A 22,795-nucleotide genomic window follows, 5' to 3' on the forward strand; every position below is an offset into this window, starting at 1 on the left:
CATGCAAAATAATGCTTTTGTGTTATATTTTGCCAGTCCTGGGGCTTGAACTCAGAGCCTAGGCACTGTCCCTGAGCTTCTTTTGTTCAAGGCTAGCACTCTGCCACTTGAGTCACAGCTCTACTTCTGGCTTTTTCTGTGTATGTGGTACTGAGGAATGGAACTCAAGGCTTCATGCATGCCAAGCAAGAACTCTACCATTAAGCCACATTCCCAGTCCTAAAATAATGCAATTTTTAAAACAAACATGGAATTCTACAGTGATACTGTAGGCCAAATAAAGCTACTGGTATATGACCCACTGAGGGATAGCTCTCAACCTCGACCACAGGCATTCTGGCCTTCTAGAACTGGGGTCTCAATCTCTGTTCTCACCCAATCACTCTCAAGAGATGATACTCTAGCTCATGAACAGCAGTGGCTTGCTATACATGATTAGCCTAGCTACATGATCTAGGCTAAGATCAGTCAGTTGAACCCAACACCCACTTGTTAGATCAAGGTCCAGGGAGGAAATGGAGTGAGAATGGTGAGGCTCCCGACCTTATTTCCAAATCCATGCTGCCTGGCCCCCCTTCTTTGCAGGTAGAGGCCAGAGTTGAGAAAATGAAAGTACAGGTCACTGGAGGGAATTCTAACTTATGTGAACTGGGCCTCTCAGCCCAGAAGCCCAAGAGATCCCTGCACTCCTTACCTGCACATCCAGGTTTTTTCGGGAGGAGGCAGGTGTGTTGGCATAGGAGCTGATGGAGGAGCTGGTGTTGATGTCATCCGTGCTGAGGTTGTCTATGGTGTCGCTGATGCCACTGCTGACGGAGCTGCTGTCATCCCAGCTGAAAAGACAAACACATCCTGAGCACCAAAGCCTTATACCCTTCTAGCTCAGTTTGGCAATATAGACAATGTGTACCTTCCTGGAAAAGGCTCAGCCTATGTCATAATGTCTCAGACAGAACTGAGATATGACTGGGATATGACTCATTTCCAAGGGCATCTTCTAGCCTTACTATTTTTGAACTGGCACCCTGGTGAAGTGGCCGAGATGTACCTTCCTCCCAAAGAGGGTATTTTTCATATGCTGTGGAGGCTACAGGCACTACGCATGTCCTACTCCATCCTCTCTTTCACCTCAGGAACTTTATAAAAGCCAATTACTTTTCCCCAGGCCTAGTGGCAGTGCAGGAACGGTGAGTCAGGATTTAACACTACAAGCATACAGGAAAAGATCTAACATTGCACTACCCTGGTATAAGAGAGGGGCAGAGAAGCTGCTGTGTGAATTCTCTGGACTCTACCCTAGAACAAAGAGCCAAGGGAAAGAAAGTGGTAATAGTCAGCAGAAACCTGCCTGTTCTGTATTACCCCTCAGATGTTCAAGCCAAATCTCCTAGCAATAATTCCTTACTGTCACATCTCTCCACACCCCGATGCCACCTCCTGTCACCCTGTAGTGCAAGGTACCCTTGTTTCTACTTATATGACTACACAGGCCAGGTAGTCTCTGTTCTGCTTCTACTAACAATCTATTCTCTCTTCAGCAACCTAAATGATCTTCTATAGCATGATCAGACCACCCACTTACTCCACTGTTAATACCTCCAGCTGTCTCTAGGACTTAATAGCCAAACTCTTAAAGTGACCCTAGCCTTCTGATCTCCCTCTTAAGTTCTGTCTCATGAACCTCTCCCTGTGCAATTGGCTTCTGTCCTTCAGAACGATTCTCATTTTTAAGGTTTGTATTGCTGGGTGGCTGAGATTTCCAAAGTCAGGAACTCTCTCTCTCTTTCTCTCTCTCTCTCTCTCTCTCTCTCTCTCTCTCTCTCTCTCTCTCTCTCTCTCTCTCTCTCTCTCTCTCTCTCTCTCTCTCTCTCTCTCTCTTTCTCCTTAATTTAACACTTGCCTCTACATCCTAAACTCTGCTGATCAGAGGAAGAAAACCTCTGCATTTCACTCCCATTCGGCTCCCAAAAGCCAATCTGGGGGATCCTTCAGAAATGCAGGAAAAACATATAACAATGAATCCCAAGTAAGGAAGACAAAACAGGAAGAGCAAAGGCTCAATAGGGGGATAAATCCACAGGGTGCCAAGGGTCACACAGCTCTATGACCTAAGCAAACCTCATATTATTCTACTTCTGAAAGGCAGAATTTGTCTAATTTCATAACATGTGTTTTCTCTAGTCTGTATCCTTCAGCAACAATGTGACAAACTAGCCAGTAAGCATTTGTATAGACTCTCACCAACCCTTGGAACCACTCCTACAGGTGGCTGTTCCCCTCACTTATGATAAGAAAACTAAGGCTGTGAAAAGCAGCAAAACAATGCCACAGGAAGGCCAAGCTTATTTTGTGCATACTTTCCTCTCTAACTCCAGAGCCACAGCATGTGCTTACTAAATATCTCCTGATTGAATTCAGATGTGGAAGAGAGATGGGCAAAACTTGTCAGGTAAACTTGCTCCCAGACATAAATTCTGAACCCTTACCACTTAATTCTTTGACAGGTCACAACTTCTATGCCTCAGTTTCACCGAAGTTGGCAACCATATGAGGCTCTGTTGGGAAAAGCATGCGTCACAAATGGAAGAGGTCTTGAACTTCCTTTCAGTATTGAAAGAAAAATCCCATGAGTCTCTAATTGCATTTGTTTTTTTGAGTTAGGAATTTTAGTGTATCTAAAATGTCTTATAATCTGATGAAGAAGAAAGAGGACTTAGGGAAAGAGGAGGGAACGTGCCTGGTAGGGAAGAAGAAGTTAATAATAGATTCTCGTATGTGTTTTGAAATTGTACCCATTCTTCCGTGTGGTCATTTCATATCAAGGTATTATTCCTTTCCAGAGAGTCAGGTGGCACTGACACACATAGATCTTTTCCCTATCAATACAAAGGATTGGGAGGTTTATCTTGAAAGTCCCTGTAGTTGCGCTGGCCTGGAAGAAGGGGTTGCATGATGGAACCTACAGAAAAGAGATGGGGGGAAAAATAACTCTTGGGAATGTGGCTTAATCGTAGAGTGCTTGCTTAGCATGCATGGAGCGCTGGGTTTGATTCCTCAGTACCACATACACAAAAAAAAGCTGGAAGTGGTGCTGTGGCACAAGTGATAGAGTGCTAGCCTTGAGTAAATGAAACTCAGGGAAAGTGCCCAGGACCTGAGTTCAAGCCCCAGGACTGGCAAAAGAAAAAAGTTGATAAGCATAAAGAAACAGTGATACTGGGAACCCCATGTTGTGTAAGAGTGACCTCATTATTCCCCAGAGCTGACTACATGCCAGAAAGCAAAACGTCTCTTCACCTTACTTTAGATAAGTTTATTTGAATATAAGATTTGCTTAGTTTCCCACTTGCCCTTTGCCAAAATTGAGGGTACAAACGGTCAGGATCTGAGTTCTAAGATGAAGTCTAAGGAAAACGAGTTCCATATAGATGATCTATGAAAACGATGTTGCTCTAACATGGGCGGTGGGGATGGTACCTCTTCTCTCCTGTCCCAGAGATTCACATTGCGCATAAACATCATGTCCGGTACCGAACCTCTAACTTTGCTCCCCACATTTGTAGGATCACAGAAATATACTGAGAAGAATGACAAAAACATGCATGTGACACCTAGAACTGATGATGGCTACCTCAATCTCACTGGGGCTGAAAGCAAAGTAGTAGAGAGGGAGAAGGCAGAGTTGAGAGAGATAAAAGTGTTTCTTTAAGATCTCTGGAGGTTCTGTATCAGCCATATGTAGAGCCAGAAACACCTGGGGGATGTGAGAAGTAATAAAGTCCTTTCATTTGCTCAAAACAAAAAACCTAGTTAGATTTTTGTCATTTGGTGTGCACACACTTGTTAATAGGGAATTGTAATTTGTTTGGAAAATAACTCCAGACATGTGGCTGAGATTCAGACATGAAAAATGTGGAAAGCATGCAGAATTCACTTAAGCAGTATGAATAGAAGTTGAACCAGTCAAGTGTGAAAGGGAATTAGGTACAACCTGAGACAGGTATAACAATCCATATACCCAAATCAGGTAATTAATGTTGAAAGAAGTTATAAAAAGTGACTGAAGCTAAAACTTCAAAGAAACATAGAGGCTAGTGGAAGTGAGACAGAATTCCAGTGAAGAGGCCATGGAGACCCAATAACACAACAGAAAGGAACAGTGTCTTCCACTGTGGCTCGGGAATAGTCATTCAAATATGATTTGATCATCCCTCAGTCCTAGCTTTAAATATGATTGAGGAAAACCATACAAATCTAAAGTCTGCTGAAAGTCCTATGCTTAGAGATGATTTTTATATTTTATACAGTTTTAAAAAATGCCTGATTAAAAAGTTAAAATCAAAATATAAATGCATTAAGTTATAGCTTTGTGATCAGTCATCTGTATGTTTATATAACACAGATTAGAGGATATCATAAAGCCCTTATGATTTCATTTTTTATATTGATTTCTAGCTCAACACGAGTGGCTCATGCCTGTAATCCTAGCTACTCAGGAGGCTGACATATAAGGATCAGTTTGAAGCCAGCCTCAGCAGGAAAGTGTGTGAAGGTCTTATTTCCAATTAACCACCAACCAGAAGTGAAGCTGTTACTCAAAATAGTAGAGTACTAGCCTTAAGGAAAAAAGCTCAGGGACCTGAATTCAAGCCCCATGACCACCACTACCAACAACAACAACAAAAATTGAAGCAGGCACTGGTGGCTCACACCTGTAATCCTAGCTATTCAGAAGGCTTAGATCTGAGGATCACAGTAAACCAGCCCAGTCAGGAAAGTCCATGAGACTCTTACCTCCGATTAACCAGCAGAAAACCAGAAGTAGCACTGTGGCTCAAAGTGGTAAAGCGCTAGCCTTGAGCAAAAGAGCTCAAGAACAGCAACCAGGCTCTGAGTTCAAGCCCCCAACAACAACAACAGTTTTTGAGTGGGAACAATATCCAGAATAAAGAGAATCACCTCAGGGCCACTTCTCAGAAACTAAAATGTGACATAGGGTTTGGCTGGTTCTCCCATCTTTTTTTTCCCCATCTTTTTTCTTATCTTTCTGTCTTCCTTTCTCTCTTTTTTTTTAAAAATTAAGAACATATATATGCCTGAACAATCTATTAACTGAGACATCTACAAAAATGGGAAGATGTGCCCATGGATTCATCAGATCAATATGAAAGCACCATTGCATATATATATATATATATATATATATATATATATATGGATATTTGTGTGTGTGTGTACACACACACACACACACACACACACACAAGTGAGAAGGTGAAAGAGAAAGCATACCAAGTCCCTTTCTTTCTGCATGAAATGTCCAATACTGGTTATATTGGATAGATATAACTGTAGTTCTAAGTAATCAGCCTTAAAAATCATCTTCATTTATTTATTTTGCCAAAACAGTTGGGTAGAAGGAATTCCATCCAATTTGAACTTGTAAACTCAACATTTTTGAATTCTGAGCCAAGAGATTTTGACATCATTGATTTATTCTGTCCAGTAGATAGGTGCCATGCACTGTGAAAGGCAGTCCAGTAGCAGAGATGACTCAGTTGTCCCTTAGGGTGGCTGTAAGTCCAGCAGATGGGACAGACAAGAACACAAATTGGTACAAATGGAATATAAAATAGGGAGATGAGCAAAAGGTATCAAGTGGAAATTACGCTGGTTTTAGAGAGCATTTTCCCATAGTTCTCCTATAGCTTCATAGTTCTCCTATAGCTAACAGCCACCAAGTCCCAGCATAGGCAAACCATCTGGCAACATCCAAAGCCAGGACCACCAGCATGGGCATGGCAAAGGCCAGGAAGATGCCACCATTTAAATTCAGAAAAATCAATAGAAGAGCCCTGGGCTCTTCTAGAGGAATGGAGATTGACAAAGTCATCCAAAAGTTCCTTTCTAGCTATGAGTTCAAGCTCAGATAAAAGCTGCAACAAAGGCAGATATGCACACTGAAGGTCCTGCTGAAGCTTCCCCTCATACACACACTGGTAACTCAGTTACATAGTCTCTGGGTTTCCTCATTGCTCAGATTGGCATCTTTAAGAGCTTACAGAGTATCTTTGACATATTTGAATTAGCAATATCATCTCTATATCTATTGAGATAGATATGAGACAATTAGCTAGCCCTAAGTAGGAAATGCCCTTTTCAGAAAGAGGTTTGCTCTCCTGTTTGACACATGCTTTTCCATTGCTATCTGCTACTTGCATGGCCCTGCAATTAGGGTTTGCAAACTCTGGCACTGAATCAAATAAAGTTTTCACCAGATTACACTCCTTATCTACTAATAGGATTTGTCTTCCCTAGCATTTATGGCATTTATAGTGATTTTTATAATATCACAAGATATACCAAACACAGAACTAGGCATATAACATGCATAATTCCACATTTGTTTTTCCCTGGATGAAACAGACGCTTAGGACCCAGGGAATATCAGAAGGATAGGGTTTAAAGCAAGAGACGATGATTTCACCACACTTTTGGCTCATCTGAAAGACAATACATTTAGTGGCATAGAGATACAGTATATATAAATCAGCTTCAAAATCTCTGCTAAAATCTCTGGGATTACAAAAGAACTTTCATCTGCAGTCAGCAACCAAGCATATCAAAGAAGAGACTTCATTTTGGCTAGAAACTAGAATTTTAACCTGAACTGAGATGTTCTAAAAGCCTCAACTGTTCATCTACCACCTCTGGGAGAAATACAGATGTGAAGGGAAAGGGTCCACAAAAGTCACAGGAAAATCCATTCAAAACTGGAAGGGGCCATTAAATCAGGAGATCCAGTTTCAGAGTCTTATAAGAGATGCTGACATCACTGTGTCAGGAATTCAAATGCCACTTTGGGCTTAAAGCACAATTTTAACAGCTCAAATCCAAACTATCTGCTGTGAAAAACATAGGTAAAAGAGTCATAAATTATTTTAGCTTTGCACACTTCTTGCTTTGCCCCAATTTCTAGGGAGCAAGCATTCTACAGAACCAAAAAGGCAAACCCGACTTCCTCAAGACCCTGGGAGAAACCACTTAAAACTTGAATGAATGTTAAATACTGAGCTCATGAGGTAGAACAGGGTAGTTAAATGTAGCAGAAATCTGTATAGTCCTGAATTAATGTGATATTATGTTTACAATTTCATCTCTCAAGAAGCAAAAGAGGTCTGATTAAACCAATTTTCGACAAGGATTTGCATGCCCTGGCCCATGGCAAAAGGAGTTATTGAGTTATTGTTGTTTATTCAAGGAAAAGACAAGCTAAATGACTTTGTAAAAAGAAACAGGTTGGCAGAATCTATTAGTTCTTCTCTGCTTGCTAATTAAACCTGAATCTGGTCAGCCGAGGAGTATTGTAACTACCATTCTGAAAAGGAATGTCCAGAAAGTAAGGATTCCCCACTCTCCTCCAAAGAATCCCATACTCCTGCTTCCAAGGGGCCTCTGGAGTCCTCCAAAACAGGCGGAACCACCACTACCCTCTTTCTACTTCTCTTCAAATGGCTAACCTACCTCTGGGAGACACCACCAGCTGTGCCAGGCCTTACCTGCACGATTTTCCAGTTCTGCTACCAAATCACAGCCAAGCCCATTTACCCAGCCCCATGCCCCCAGCCAGACAGCTGCATTCAGTTGCAAAAAAAAAAGCTCAGACTGGTGGAACTTGTTTTCTGGCTATTGTTCAACAAGGCAATTGTTTCCCGTGAAACCTCAGGGCCCAAGCAGAACTAGTGTGGATGAGTGAGCAAACCAGACACAGGCTTAGGATCCACTCCCCCCTTCCTCTCTCCCCTCCCCCAGAGAAAAAGGAAGGTTTGGCTACCAGCATTTCCATCAAACAGGTATGTTAACTATTTCTCCCCCAGATGACTTGCTCAGAGCATCTTCTCCTTTAACTGCAGCTGGAATGTATAAAGGAAATCTACCTTAAAAAGGGAGAGGGGGGGTGGTAGGACCCCTGTAGAGTCCTTTCTTTCTTAGCCAGAAAGGGGAATGATAATACCTGTCTTTAATTGAAATGGGAAGTCCTGAAAGACATTATGCTAATTTCACTACAGATATTGTTTAATTTAATCCTCATAACTCTTTGATATAGACAATAACCGATGTAGCCTGCTACCTGTATGGCTGACACAGTTGTTATTTAGTATGCTTCCTCCCAGATATCATGAGATAATACTAAAGCTATACTCAGATTAAAGAAGAAATTTAGAGTTTGAGAAAATAGGCTCAGCGTACAAAGAAGAAATGTAGAAGCAGATCCAATCACCTTGCTTGTTTAATTTAGACACTACCCAGTATATTAGAAGGACTTCAAAACTTTCCACATCAAAAAAGATATAGTTACTTGAATTTAAAAATACGAGTAGGCTGGGGATGCAGCTCAGAGGGAGACTACTTGCTTAGCATGGCAGAGACCCTACAATCCCTGGCACTGATGGAAGTATGGAAGGAAAGAAAGAAAGAAGGGAGGGAGGGAGGGAAGGAGGAAGGGAGGGAGAAAGGAAAGAAAGAGGGGGGGGGGAGAAAAGGCCCATGCAATACAAAGAAAAAAAACAAACAAAAAGATAAATTACACACACATATGGCAGGTTACCTCTCTCTAGGTTCCTCCACTGGAACCATCACATATGAATGGCAGTTCCCATGCAAAAAAATTCGAATGTGAATTCATGCAAATGCATGCAGATTTTAGGCACCAAAGTCTCCAAGTTAGTTTCATCATCTAGTAGTGGGCCAGCGGGGGTGCAGGCAACCCAAAATGCTGAATACAGTAAAATAGATTCTGTGTTTGAATCCAGGCTCTCTATTTACCTTGTCAGAGCCCCTTCCCTTCCAAGAGACCTAGTTTTCCTCCTGTGTGTTAATAATACCCATTTCTCATAAGCCTTTTGCAGGAACAAAGCAGACATGTGTATACCAAGCTTCAGGCATATCAGGGAGATCCAGTGCATGTCAGCAGCAGCCCAGATGCAGGGAACCTGCCAAGACTGCAGGAGGAAGCTTCAGACCTACATTATAAATATGACAGAAAGCCTAAAGCAAGAATTCACTTCCTTCTCTTGCTATAAAATGGTCAGTGTCTCAGGGGAAAGGCAGTTCTATAGATGGTGCCAGGTGCAAGGCCAATCATTTGGGATGGAGGGAGGGAAATCTGAACCCCATACTGGGAGCTCCAAGGGGATTTGGCAGTGATCAGACGGCCTCAGGCTTGAGTTTCACCCCACAGCACCTTTGTCCCATTTTAGTAACTCATTCCTTGAACAAGTAGGTGGTCCCCTGAGTGAGCGTGAAATTCTCCCCTTTGGTTTTCAGGGGCTTGATCTGGTTAGAAATCCCAGTGCTTTGGTCCTGATGCCTTAGACCTTCATTGTTACAATAGGCACCAGCGTGTCTGCTGACCTCAGCTACACAAAGCCTTCTCTCCTCAGAGGCTCCTCCAGAGAAAGCTGCTCAAGCTGGGGCCAGTGCCGGCCAGTTTTTGCCAAGGATCTCAGCAAACCCATCCTGATTTTCAGTTTCTCTTGAACTTCCACAGATTTCAGCCTATTATAACTGATGGAAACAACAGTGAATACTAACACAGGATGAAGAGTTTTAATGATGGGTTCCAGGCACTAAGATAAGCCCTTTATATACATTCTCACACAAATGCCTCTCTCTCTCTCTCCATCACCTTATCAGGCACAAGCTCTTAATGTACCCTTTTTATAGCTGTATAAATTATGGGGGTAACCTGCCTGAGATACCTGAGCTAATAAATGAAGCTTGATTTGAATCCAGATCTTCCTGATTCTGAAACTCAGACGTTCCTAATACTAACTCAATGTAATGAAGAGTAAAGAAGCTTTTACACAGATTAAGTCATATAAGAACTCAGAACTCCCACTTGCAAAACAAGCTCAGGACACCTTCATACAATCAAGTTATTTTAAAACATACTTAAGTGATTTTTTTTAAAGGGGGTGAGGGATGAATCCCAGAGATGCCATTGCCTAGATGCCTTAAGTCTAGGTAGATAGATGGACTATAGAGTCCTATCCTAACACCTTTGTAAGCTTTCCCACCCTCAGTACACACACACACACACACACACACACACACACACACACACACACACACACACACACACACACACACACACACACACACACTGTACATCTTAGGGACCCCAGCAGCCAAATGTATAAGCTTTCCCACCCTCAGTACACACACACACACACACACACACACACATACATTGTACATCTTAGGGACCCCAGAAGCCAAATGCATAAAAGAACAGCACACACACACACACACACACACACACACACACACACACACACACATTGTACATCTTAGGGACCCCAGAAACCAAATGCATAAAAGAACAGTAATCCTGAGATAGCCAGAAAAGGTGTCTGTCCATTTTGTAGTTTTAGGACTTTCCCTTAAACTATTCAAAGGTTAAGCACTGGGAACTCAGGTCAAGAAACCACCCTTCAAAAACACCTCACAGTCCAAGGCAAGCACAATCCAATTAGGTCCACATGTGAACAGCTGGTGCCAATAGTCTAGGTCAGCATTAGCATACCAGTGTACATCTTCTCCCTCCAGGACTCAGTAAATTCAGCTACTTGACAGACACAGCCCTAGCAGTCAAGACCAGCTACAAGGTCATTAGACTTCTCAGATTTGACTTCCATTTGGGAAGCAACCCTTATAAACCAAGTCTAATCAGACCCATCAGCAGGTCTCAAGGATTCCAGCAAAGTCCTACTGCCAAAGCCAGGCTGCATCTTAACAAAGGGTGCTCAGCCTTCCTGGAAACAAAACCTGAGCAGACCAGGTAGGATACCTGCAAACATTATGTGTACTTTGTGAATCCTCTACAACCAGATGTACCCTTTCTCCAGCTTAACCTGGAGGTAAACTTGCAAATGAAACTACCATGCTCATCTTGGAGGACAGGATGGTGGGGTGAACCAGGTTCAAATCTCAGCTTTGCCTCGTACTAGCTTTGTGACTTTGCAAGGGCGCTTGACTTCTTTTTGTTCCCATTGTTTCATCTCAAAACATCAATTGAGCAAGTTTTGCAACTAAAGCTGAAGGTAAGACACACGTGGTAGGTGGCAATGAACATTATTTTCTTCTCTGGTTGACTAGCTTTAAAACACAAATGCTATGAAGGTTCTAACAAAGCAAAGAAAAAAGTCTTTATACTTAAAACATCCTAGGCCGTTTCTCCGGGAGTCTAATTTCAGGGGTGAGGGAGGAACCCTCACCCAGTAATTTGCTGTATTAGTAAACACAACCACAGGCTTACTAGGCTCCTCAGATTCCAAACAAAACCTCCAACTGTAAGTCATTTTAATCAGGGCCTTTGGAGTCACTAGCAGACCTTGCCTGGGGCCACACTGGCTTTTTCCAGTTAACCCCACTTCCCCCCCACACACACCCCAAGCTGAAACATCTCCCCTCCTCCACCTCCACACTGTTACCCACCCCCCCCTCAGTTTTTAGTTGTTGGTTGATTTTTTTTTTTTTTTTTTAGGCTCAGCACCTTAATTTGATAAGATGGGCTGGAAAATACAAGGTGGATCAAGTACATTTGGAAAATGCCCGACTACCTCTAAACCATCAAGGGTGGATGGGAGGGGGTGGGCAGGTAGGAGGGAGACAAGGGTACTGAATTCTTCCCCTCTCTCCACCAGTCCACAGCGATTTGGGGGGGTGGGGGAGCAGCTGCCCCAACTGGCGGCCCGGCTGCAGGTTTTTAATACCAGTCACAGGGCAGCAAGGCAGTAAGAGACCCCATCTGCCTCAGGCCCGGGGAAGTTGGGGAAATCGTCCTACCTGGTCAGGTTCCTAGGCCAGAGCATGGCATTACATTGCGGTCCCGGGAGCACACCGCGGACAAAGGAGCTGAATGAGCCTCTGGGGACGGCGGCGACTCCTGCGGCGGAGCCAGCACACGCCCGGCCCGGGAGTCCCGGGCACCCAGCAGCTCGGCTACAGAAGAACCAGCTAGCAGAGGCTCACCCTTCCCCAGCCCAGCAAAGAAATTCGATCTGCCAACAAAATTAACCTTTAAAGTGCTGAAGGACTGAGAGGTCAGCGCGGAGAGTGCTAGATCAAGTCAGCTGTGAAAAGTTTCAGCAAAGCAGAGCCTAACAGCGAACTCCAAGAGCAGTACCGTAAAGGACCGAGTAGAAGGGCCCTGCACCCTGTTCCCAAATCACAGCGGGCCAAAATGAAGAACACACAAGTGTGAGGGAAAAATTTTAATTCCCCGTGTACTGTGCTGGGGGGGGTGGAAGGGGGTGAGAAACACTGAAGAAAGTCTTTCTGGCCCTATGTGTTACTTTTAATGACACCACCACTCATTGACCTTAACATTCCTTAGCTCATTCCACTGACATCTAAATGGAAAGGGTTTGATTAAAATGATAAGCCTACAGAGAGAACTTATAACTCCATATAAAGGGAAATGATACCTGTTTACACTCTTAATTAGGATATACATTATTTCCGGTGATTTCAATGTGGATACAGTGCCAATGAAAATCTGCATTACAACAGCAATACTCATAAGCCACTACCTTGGAAATGAACTTTACAACTTAAGGGGGGTGGGGTGGGACAGGAGTTGAGGGGAGGGAAAGTGGGAGAAAACAAGGGAGGGGGTAACACTGACAAGAAATTACCCATAACCTTACTTATGTAACTGTAACCCCTCTGTGCATCACTTTTACAATAAAATATTTCTTAAAAAAAAAAAAGAAAATCTGCTCTAATTTCTCATGCTTATTTCAAAAGAAAATGAATCTGTCTATACATGGCTATATTAAGCATCATGGTATAGAGGCTGGAAGGGGAGACTAGAAGAAGCAGCTTCTGGGCTGGGAAGGGGTTGCCCTGGGATAATCTCTACTAAAACCTGTAACCAAAGTGTTCAAAAGGTATGATGTACAGAGATTCTGGGAACAATAAATAACTGTGTCACTACAGAATAATTCAAAATAAAATTATGTTACAGCCATAGCTTTTATTTCAAAATGAAGGATGAACATACTGTATAACTCCTACTCCCTCTCCTTACCAGTTGGCTCTCTGCCCCTCCTCCTGCCCCCTAGCCCCCCTGCCCTTCCCACCCTTTGCCTGGCCTTCAGTGGGGTGGGCGTGAGAGGACTGTGGCCCTGAGAAGGGTGAGGAATGGAAGCAGAAACAGGCTGCATGTGCATGTATGGTCAGCATTTGCTTAGCAAACAAGCTTTTCAAAGGGGAATGGAGAGCCACTCCTCCCCCACCCAAGACGGAGGGAATAAAGTTTGGCTCAAAGAGAAAAGGAGTTTCTCAGGTGAATGAAAAAAACTAATACATCTAACAGCTGAGACTATAATGTTGAAGGAGACCCTACCAAAGTTAAACATTTATGTCTCACTGCCAGGGCCCTGGGTAAATTTATCTCTACAACATTAACTAACAGGTAATTTAGGAATGAGATGATGACTAGGCACATGCAGATATGTATGTACAAGCATACACACACACACGCACACACAATTTCCAAGTTTCCTACACTTGTTCTTTAAGCAAACATAACAGGTACAAATCCTGATTCACTATTAAGAAAACTAGGGTCTATTAATTTAATTGCATCATTCATTCATTCATTCATTCATTCAACTAGTGGACATTTACAAAGCACTTGTTACCTGGCAAGCACTGTTCTAAGTGCTGAGGATATAACAGTTAGCTAAATAAATACCTCAGGTACTAATAGACTTTATATTTTAGTGGTAGAGCTATGAAGTAAATGAGACAAATGTGAATTGTATAATGTCAGAATAAATAATGTAAAGAAGAGGAGATGATATGTCTGGAGGGGCTGCTAGGGAAGGCCTTCCAAGAGCTTTGTTTGTTGCCCATACTGAGGCTTAAACTCAGGGCCTCACTCTCTTGCTCAGCTTTTTTTGTTTGTGGCTGCACATTACCCACTTGAGCTACACCTTTAGTTCAGCATTTTTGTGGGTTAATGGGAGACAGAATCTCTCCAAGTTTTCTGCTTGGGCTGGCTTCAAACCTCAATCCTCAATCAAAGGCTCAAACACAGGATACAATCTACATATTCAGTCCAAAAATGCATGGATTCAACAGCCTGGGGAACCAAGGAAAGACCTGGAAGGTGTCAGGCCAGAGGGCAATGTTATAGGGAAGGTGGAGCCCAGAAGGTCACGGGGTAGCTTGGCTTTTAAACTTTATACTGGAATCTAATGAGTGAATTCCTTCTTTTTCATAAATGTTCATGTAAATTGGCTGAAACACTGAATAGATCGCTCTGTTTATGCACAAGACACATTTGTCATAAGACAAAATACTTTAAGGTAGCGTCAAGCATTTTTTCTGTGATTAAAGTAAGAATCATGTGTTTAATGTACAAGTCGTGAAGCCAAAAGATGCAAATTTAGTGAAAGCTTTTCCATTCTATTCAAGATAACAATAGATAACAATGCGACTAAGATCCAAGGTAGGCCAACCAACTTAAGACAGCAGATGTCCCTTGGCTCCTTTCAAAAGGGCAGTCTCCCTACTACAATTTCTGACCCTAATTTATTTAATGAATGAATGAATGATTTTTTCTACATTGCAGTTTTGAACTCAGTGCCTTACAAACCTGGTAGGTGGCTTTGAAATACAATCCTCAGATCTTAGCTGAGTAGCTAGAATTACAGGTATGAGCCATCTGTACCCAGCTGGCTTAGCCTGGCTTAAGCTGCAATCTACCTACTTTATCTTCCCATAGTTGATAGGAGTGCAGGCCTGGGCCAGGACATCTAGCTTCCCTCCATGGAAGATAGAGATGCAATTTTGTGGACTTTCTGCTCAGATTGTCCTACAACTTCAACCCTCCCAATTTTAACCTCTCAAGTAGCTAGGAAACCAGCCAAATATCAATGACCTTCTATAATCCCTAGCACTTCCTTTCCTCCACAAGAACAATGGTATCAATGACATTAGGGTTCCCAGATAAACGCTATTTCTTAAACCACAAAGTGCTGATCAACTCAACCAAGATAATGAAAAGTAAAAGTAAGAAATAGTCCATAAAAACAGAAAATAGAGGGCTGGGAAGGTGGCTCAGTGGTAGAGTGTTTGCATTGCATGCATGAGGCTCTGGGTTTGATTCCTCAGCACCACGTAAGCAGAAAAAGCCAGAAGGTCATTGTGGCTCAAGTGGTAGAGCGCTAGCCCTAAGCTGAAGCACCCAGGCCTTAAGCACCCAGGCCCAGAGTTCAGGCCCCACGACCGACCAAAAAAATAAAATAAAATAAAAAAGATAAAAAAGAAAAGCACTGAAATGAATCTAAAAAGACATTCTCAGGCTGAGAATGTGGCTTAGTGGTAGAGTGCTTGCCTAGCATGCATGAAGCCCTGGGTTTGATTCCTCAGTACCACATATACAGAAAAAGCCAGAAGTGGTGCTGTGGCTCAAATAGTAGAGTGCTAGCCCTGAGCAAAAGAAGCTCAGAGACAGTGCCCAGGCCCTGAGTTCAAACCCTAGGACTGGCTAAATAAATAAATAATAAAAAGATGTTCTCTTGTTAAGAGATTTCGATCTTCATCCAGCACAATTAATTTCTCCTGCTTTACTGACTTTTTTCCCACTGACTCAGAAATATGTCATCTACTTCCTCAAATAAAACAAACTCTTTGACTCCATGGCCATAGTCTCTATGACTGTGGCAGACTCTGCCCCATAATATGGTAAAACAACTCAAAGGAGCTGCCAGTATTTCTTGTGTCCCGTTATCACTTCAATCCACTAGTCAGACTCTTGTCTCCACCCTTTCACTAAAGCCATTGTCTGTTTACTCTCAAGAACATCAACTTTCCCTTTCTTGCCAAAGCCAACCACCAGCTCTCTGTTCTGAACCTATCTATATTTTTTTTTAGCAGTGGGTCGTCCCTGCTCCTTCCTCTTCGTTTCTCTTCTTGAGTTTCCACATCATCATCCATACTGGGTCTCTTCCTGCCTCCTGGCTGTGCCTCTTGATCTCCTCTATTCACCTACCTCCTCACTTCTCCACATCTCTATGATTGCATCCTAGTCCCATTTTCTTCTCTACCCAGTCTTTTTCTAGGTGATCTCATCCATATTTTCAAGTGCTAGGTATAGACAGACAGCTTTTCAGTCTGTTATTTCTAGACGGCCCTTTTGGGTACTTAACCCATCTCAAGTCTATCCTTATACAAAAGCAATCCCTCCAACTAGCCATTTGTCTGCACAGCCACTCCTCATCAAAGATTCAGCCATTTTAACATAAAACTATCTGTTAGCTATCTTTACTCTCTTTTCCCTTCATGTCCCCGTTAACAAGTCAAGTGGACCAAGAACATACAACCTGATTACTCAGCATCTCTGGTAAGATGACACTATCCAAGTCACTGTCATTTTTTTCCATCAAAAGGCTCCTGTTGAGCAGGGCTTATGCCTGTAATCCTAGCTACTCATGAGGCTGAGATCTAAGAACCATGGTTCGAAGCCAGCCCAGGCAGGGAAGTCAATGAAACTCTTATCTCCAATAAACTACTCAGAAAAAACTGGAAATGATGCTGTGGCTCAAGTGGTAGAGCGCTAGCCTTGAGCACAGAGAGGCTCAGAGACAGAGCTCAGGCCCTGAGTTCAAGACCAAGACTGGGAAAACAAACAAACAAACAAACAAAAAAACCATCTGTGTCAATGTCTGCAAGGCCAGAAGGAGTAACAGCCAAAAAGCAGATAATTCAGGAAACAAATTTGGAGCTAGGCCTGCCTTCCTGTATTTTCAGTCATGATAATAAATCTTGTTTTTGAGAAGAAAATACAGAAACACTCAAAAAAGCAAATCCATGTGGCAATTGAGCCTTTAAATCAAACCATAAAATATGTTTTTTAAAAAAAGGATTTACAAGAACACTATCAACTCTAAAGATTTATATTTTATCATGGTATTCCGGGTATGCAGGAAGAATTTTAAGTTCAAATACTTTTGTAGCTGGACTATTATCTCTATTACGATGTATGGGTAATACATGAAGTATTTCACAGCAATTCTTTGGCATTTGTGTCTGCTCTAGGAAAGAAGGATGGGTGGACTAGAGAAAAACTGGAGAGGAACGATCATAGAGAGGAGGGTTCATAATGGATAACCCTAAGCAGCCTGTGACCTAAGCCAATACTTTGGACAATGGTCTCACTTTACTTAACTTCACTGTCCCTAGATCAAGCAACTCTCAGTCTTAGATGGTGAAGTATTATTGCAGAGAAGAGAACACAGGAACGAGGGTTGGGAATTCATTTTTTTATCCCAATTTATCACTGCATTGACTAGCCAAATTACTTTCTGATACTGGCTCTCAGATTATTTGTCTGCTCAGTGGGCAAGCCCCCTCCAAGGTTCACCAAGACCTCTCCAAGTATAAAGTCTACCCTAGAACTCCTACTGAAATTTCTTCTCAAAAGAAAATTCACAGATGCATGCAGGTAGTTCATTTTTGCAATCCTAGCTACTTAGGAGGTTGAGATCTGAGGATCATGGTTCAAAGTCAGCCTGAGCAGACAAATCTAAGAGACTCTTATCTCCATTTAACCAGCTAAAAGTGGGAAGTAGGGGCATTTCTCAAGTGATAGAGTGTCAGCCTTGAGCAAACAAGCTAAAATGCAGAGCATGATGGTCTAAGTTCAAGCCCCAGAACTGGCAGGAAAAAAATCCATTTGCTTGTAAAATTGACTTGCAATCCATTTGTCCTCTGCTAGAAACAGACCCATGAATTTACCCACAGACTTTCTAAATACCAGGCAATATATCAAACACTATAGATATCTTACCTCACAGAGCCCTTCTGTAATTCTCTGAGGTAAAGGGTTTTCTTCTAAGCAAACCTGTTCTGAACCTTAGCTTTGGTATTTCATTGTTTCCCTTCTGAGTTTATAGGAACTATAAAATAGGTTCACAAAACCTTCCACAATCTCTAAACCACAATCTTGTCTACCATAAAAGAGAGGGGGAAAAAAAGTCTGGCCAAGAGCCCAACTCATTCTAGGTATTTGTCTAGAGAGGAGGCTAGCTGAAAAGTTACAGACTGGTTAAGAATTAAACTCCATTTACCATTAGTCTCAGAGCCAAAACATGTTTTGAATGGGGACAAGAAGAAAACAGGGAACGGGCACATAGTAAGTACCTACAAATTTGGTACTGAAAACCCCAAACTAATATGTGCTAGGGACTCTGTCTTGATACATTTCGCTCCTCATATTGATATAAAAAACTCATCCCATTCGAGTAAGATAGATTTTTATCTTTCACATACAGATCTATAACTCAGAAAGGTTAGGTGAATTGCTAAAGACCACGTAGCTATTAAATGTTAAGGCCAAAATCTAAACATAGGTCTTGGTTTGTTCACAAACCAATACCCTGGGTGCTGTACCTGAGCTTTTTCACTCAAGGTTGGAACTCTACCAGTTAAATCACAGCACCACTTCCAGTCTTTTGGTGATTAATTGGAGGTAATACTCTCATGGACTTATCTGCTTAGGCTGGCTTAGAATCCAGATCCTCAGATCTCAGCCTTCTGTGGAGCTAGGATTAACCTGTCGATTTTCCACTTATTGAGATATTGCCAAATTGCTACTGTGCTAAATTTTCTGGTCATATTTCATCCATCTGAAGATGTTGACAGATGCAATAGATATTATGATCCCCAATTTATATGAGGAAATGGGAAGAAATAGGTTGGGTAACTTGCTGCAGGCCATATTGTTGGTAAAATCTAGGCTTTCTTAAGGCAAAGCCCATGCTTAAAAACCACTCTTAATCACCTCTAAACTTTTGCCTTAAGGCTAGCACTCGGCACATGACCGGTGTGAGGGTAGTAATTATTGTCTCACTGATGGCACTTTGCTGGTGGAGTATTGAAGCATATTGTCAGTAAGCCTAACCCATGGCTTCCCTTTTTCCCTTCTTTTCTGTCTAGAGGAGCAAGTGACTCATGGAAGGTACCATCATGATAGTTTCTAGCTCTGCACTTTTATCTACACTCAGAAAGAAAGATAAAAACATTCAATTCAGAGCATAATGTAAACTGACACAGAATTTGGAGGTTCAGCTGCAGACAGCTTGCTGAACTTAAACAGGAAGGCCATTCTTTAGCCAACCTTCTCCCAAACATGATGCCAGGAACAATGGAGGATGGATACATAAAGGCCATGAATGGTTCTGGGCAGCCCCGTCACTGGCAGGCAGAACATATACAACACTATGTCTTTCTGTAGAGCTTCAAGAGCACCACAACACAAGTGCCAGGATTGTAAGGAAAATATAGAATGCATGCTTTATGGGTAGGCCACACCAGTGCGCACAAATTTAGCACTAAGAAAGGTCTCTGCATTGTTATTTCTAAGAATAAAAGGACTGCAACACCCTGAACATCCACTAGTAGAGAAAGAGTTAATCACATAATGGCTCCTTTAGAGAATGGAATCATAATCAGAGGTATTAAAAATGATTCGAATGAATCCTGATTGTAAAAGATGCTCATAGAGTAGTGTCTTCATATCAAATTACAAGAATGATGTCATCAACACTTGTTTCTTTGAGACTGTATAAAATAGAAGTTAAAAATTAAGGATTAGAGGGGCTGGGAATGTGGCTTAGTGGTAGAGTGCTTGTCTAGCATGCATGAAGCCCTGGGTTCGATTCCTCAGTCCCACTTAAACAGAAAAAGCCAGAAGTGGTGCTGTGACTCAAGTGGTAGAGTGCTAGCCTTGAGCAAAAGAAGCTCAGGGACAGTGCCTAGGTCCTGAGTTCAAGCCCTAGGGATGAGAAGAAAGAAAGAAAGAAAGAAAGAAAGAAAGAAAGAAAGAAAGAAAGAAAGAAAGAAAGAAAGAAAGAAAGAAAGAAAGAAAGAAAGAAAGAAAGAAAGAAAGAAAAGAAAGAAAGAAAGAAAGAAAAGGAAGAAAGAAAAGGAAGAATTAGGGATTAGAGTTGGGTACTTGTTGCTCACACCTGTTACCCTAGTTACTTAGGAGGCTGAGAATTGTGATTCAAAGCCATCCTGGGCAGACCAATCTGTGAAACTCTTATCTCCAAAGAACCAGCAAAAAGCTAGAACTGGAGATATGACTAATGGTACAGAACAAGTCATGAGTAAAAAAAGCCAAGTAAGAGTTGGAACTCTTGTCTTCAAGCCCCAAGACTGGCAAAATCATCAAATCATCAAATCATCATCATCATCATCATCATCATCATCATCATCATCATCATCATCATCATCATCATATTTGGCTCATGCCTATAATACTAGCTATACAAATGACTAAGACTGAGGTTCAAAGCCATGCTGAGCAGAAAAGACTATGAGATTCTATCTCTAATTAACAAGCAAGGCCTTGGTTCTATCCCCAGTAGGGCAGTGAGACAACAATAATAAAAACAAACAAGAAATCAAACAAATAACAATGACAAAAAAACCACACAACTATTCATTATACAAAATAACTACAAAACCCAGATCTGCAGCAAGTTTTCCTGATATTTAATACTTTGGGAGACTAATAATAATAGCAAGACAGAATTTTACACCAGCACCTTATTCCTAAAGATGTAAAGGCAGGGCTAGGAGAGGAAGAGAGTAGAGAGATGGGATAACCTGATTTCATTCTTAGCAATCCACTTAGTTTAAAATGTCAGGAAGTTGAGTGGATTAAGGGTATTATGGTTGCTATTCATAAAGGTATTTTGTTAGAACTTCCAAATAGCAATCTGGTGAAATAAGCCTCACATAGCCTTAAATGAAAGCCTGTTATAGCACTTAGAGTTTCCTAGAGAAAGAAAAAGACCCCCAGGTATTAATTTACCTAAAGAGCAGCTGCCTGAAAGATACTGTAATGTATCCCCTTCTGCCAATGGTATAAAGCAGGTTACCAGTCACAGAATTAGGAAGTTTGAGCCCAGATCTCCCAGTGGTAGAACTGCAATTAGCAGTAATGAGAGGCATGTCTGCATTCTGATAAGAGCTGCAGCTGTATATATATTATAGACTCAGGTCCCTTTCAACAAAATCCAAGGACATTTTTAAAGCTGCTAGATTCCAAGCATCATTAGACATGTTTGGGTTTCAAAATTCACAAATTGAAATGAAGAGCTCACAAGTGCATCTGGGATGGAAAGGTCATGTCAAGCAAGAGTAAGGGGGACTGATTGGCTCAGTGAGCCCCAACTTACATGGCAGGAGCTAGGGTGCTTACGCCAACTGATATAAATGTTATGTTGTTCCCTCTTAATCCAGGGATGCATGTAGGCTTGTAAATGAGGCTCTTCATCAAATGTCTACAAAACAAATTCTATTCGTTTCCCTACTGCTTCTTCTGAGATAGAAAGTTTTGCAATAGGAAAGACATCTTCCCCATGAAGGAGGTGGAGTAAAAAGTCGTGATAAATGCAGGAATATGGGAGTATGGGAGACAGAGAGAGAGAAACAGACTGAGTGAACTGTGGCTATAACCAGCAAGTAGAGCTGTATGAACTAGAGCTTGTCTGCCTGTCTGTAACCTTGTTAGGCCTGGGAACTGAGTATATAATAATGGTAAGATAGGTTTCTGCCCTCAACAAGCTTAGCGTACAGATAAAGGGACAGGCTGAGTTGCAGACATCCATAATATGACACATCTGGTGCTGTGATAATGAAAAGTTCACGGAAGCAACTAGAAGAGACACTTGATCTGGTCTTTAGAGAAGAGTGACATTTAATGTGAACCTTGAAGTGATGGGTTAAGGGAGGATGGAATGCCTTTGGAAAATGATAGCAAGCTAGAGACAGGATGGTTTTTAAGGAGTGGTGTCTAATTCAGTGATATGGGGGGTCGGGAGTGGGGAGAGGAACAGTGAAAAATATCAGGAGCCAGATCTTACATTAAGGCCAGTCACAGGCATCCACTGCTTCCAAAAAAGCTATAGGGGAGCAGGGATGCAGACACATCAGTGGAAACTTATCCCAGTTCTGTTTCCCAACTCAGAAACCTCACAGGATTGCTTATGTTTTATCCACTTTAAAAAGCTTTACATTGTATCAATTATCATGTCCACCCTATGGAAAGGAACACCATCTGGGTTTTACCCATCACAGTTTCTGGAGCCTCAATCTGCATAACACTGAGTCTATGAAGGACTGACCTTCCTGCATTTCACTTTCAATAATCAAATGCTAAATGTGACAGAGGGCTGGTTATCTAGTAAGCTAAGATCACCACAGATGTTCAGACCTGAAAAGAAATTTAGAGGCATTTGACTTCATTCCCTAGTTGAGCTCAGAAAAAAAAAAGAAAAGACCACACCTGAAGTCATAGTATTTAGTTGAACCTCAGATCTCTAAACACCCAAATACACTTTACTCTCTATTCATCTTTATTATAAACCAGGAATTCAAAATTCCCACCGCAAAGTCAGAGAGGTCTCCACTACAGGAAAAAGTGGAAACGATGATTGAATATTATGTGTGGTAAGAGAAGGAAGCTAGAGAAATGTCAATTCGTTAAGGAAAAAAAAGGCAACAACACTTCAGCAGTTAAGGAAAAGCACTAGTTCCATTTAAGTAAAGTATTTTAAGGTGATGAAAAATGCTGGTAGCATTATTCCACTGCAAAACAGTTTTGAGATTCTAGAGAACTTAAGCGTATACAGGCACACGCACCATTCTGTGCAAATACTGTATCTAGCAAAGTAACCAGGGGACTGAAAGGAGATCTGAGGAACTTCAG

The 22,795-nt window shown here is 41.9% G+C and overlaps 1 protein-coding gene across 8 annotated transcripts in view; it reads right to left on the reverse strand.

The window, feature by feature from the left end:
• The window catches only part of Nav2 (neuron navigator 2), a 715,292-nt gene that overhangs the window by 76,673 nt on the left and 615,824 nt on the right, over positions 1–22,795 (reverse strand). For all 8 annotated transcript variants that reach the window (XM_070032729.1, XM_070032731.1, XM_070032725.1 and 5 more), the window contains one exon: positions 695–833. In XM_070032729.1, the coding sequence (XP_069888830.1) occupies positions 695–833 (139 nt within the window). The remainder of the gene's footprint in view (positions 1–694; positions 834–22,795) is intronic.

This window comes from Dipodomys merriami, unplaced genomic scaffold (assembly GCF_024711535.1).
Source record: "Dipodomys merriami isolate MVZ:Mamm:240054 unplaced genomic scaffold, mDipMer1.0.p SCAF_21, whole genome shotgun sequence".
Classification (NCBI taxonomy): domain Eukaryota; kingdom Metazoa; phylum Chordata; class Mammalia; order Rodentia; family Heteromyidae; genus Dipodomys; species Dipodomys merriami.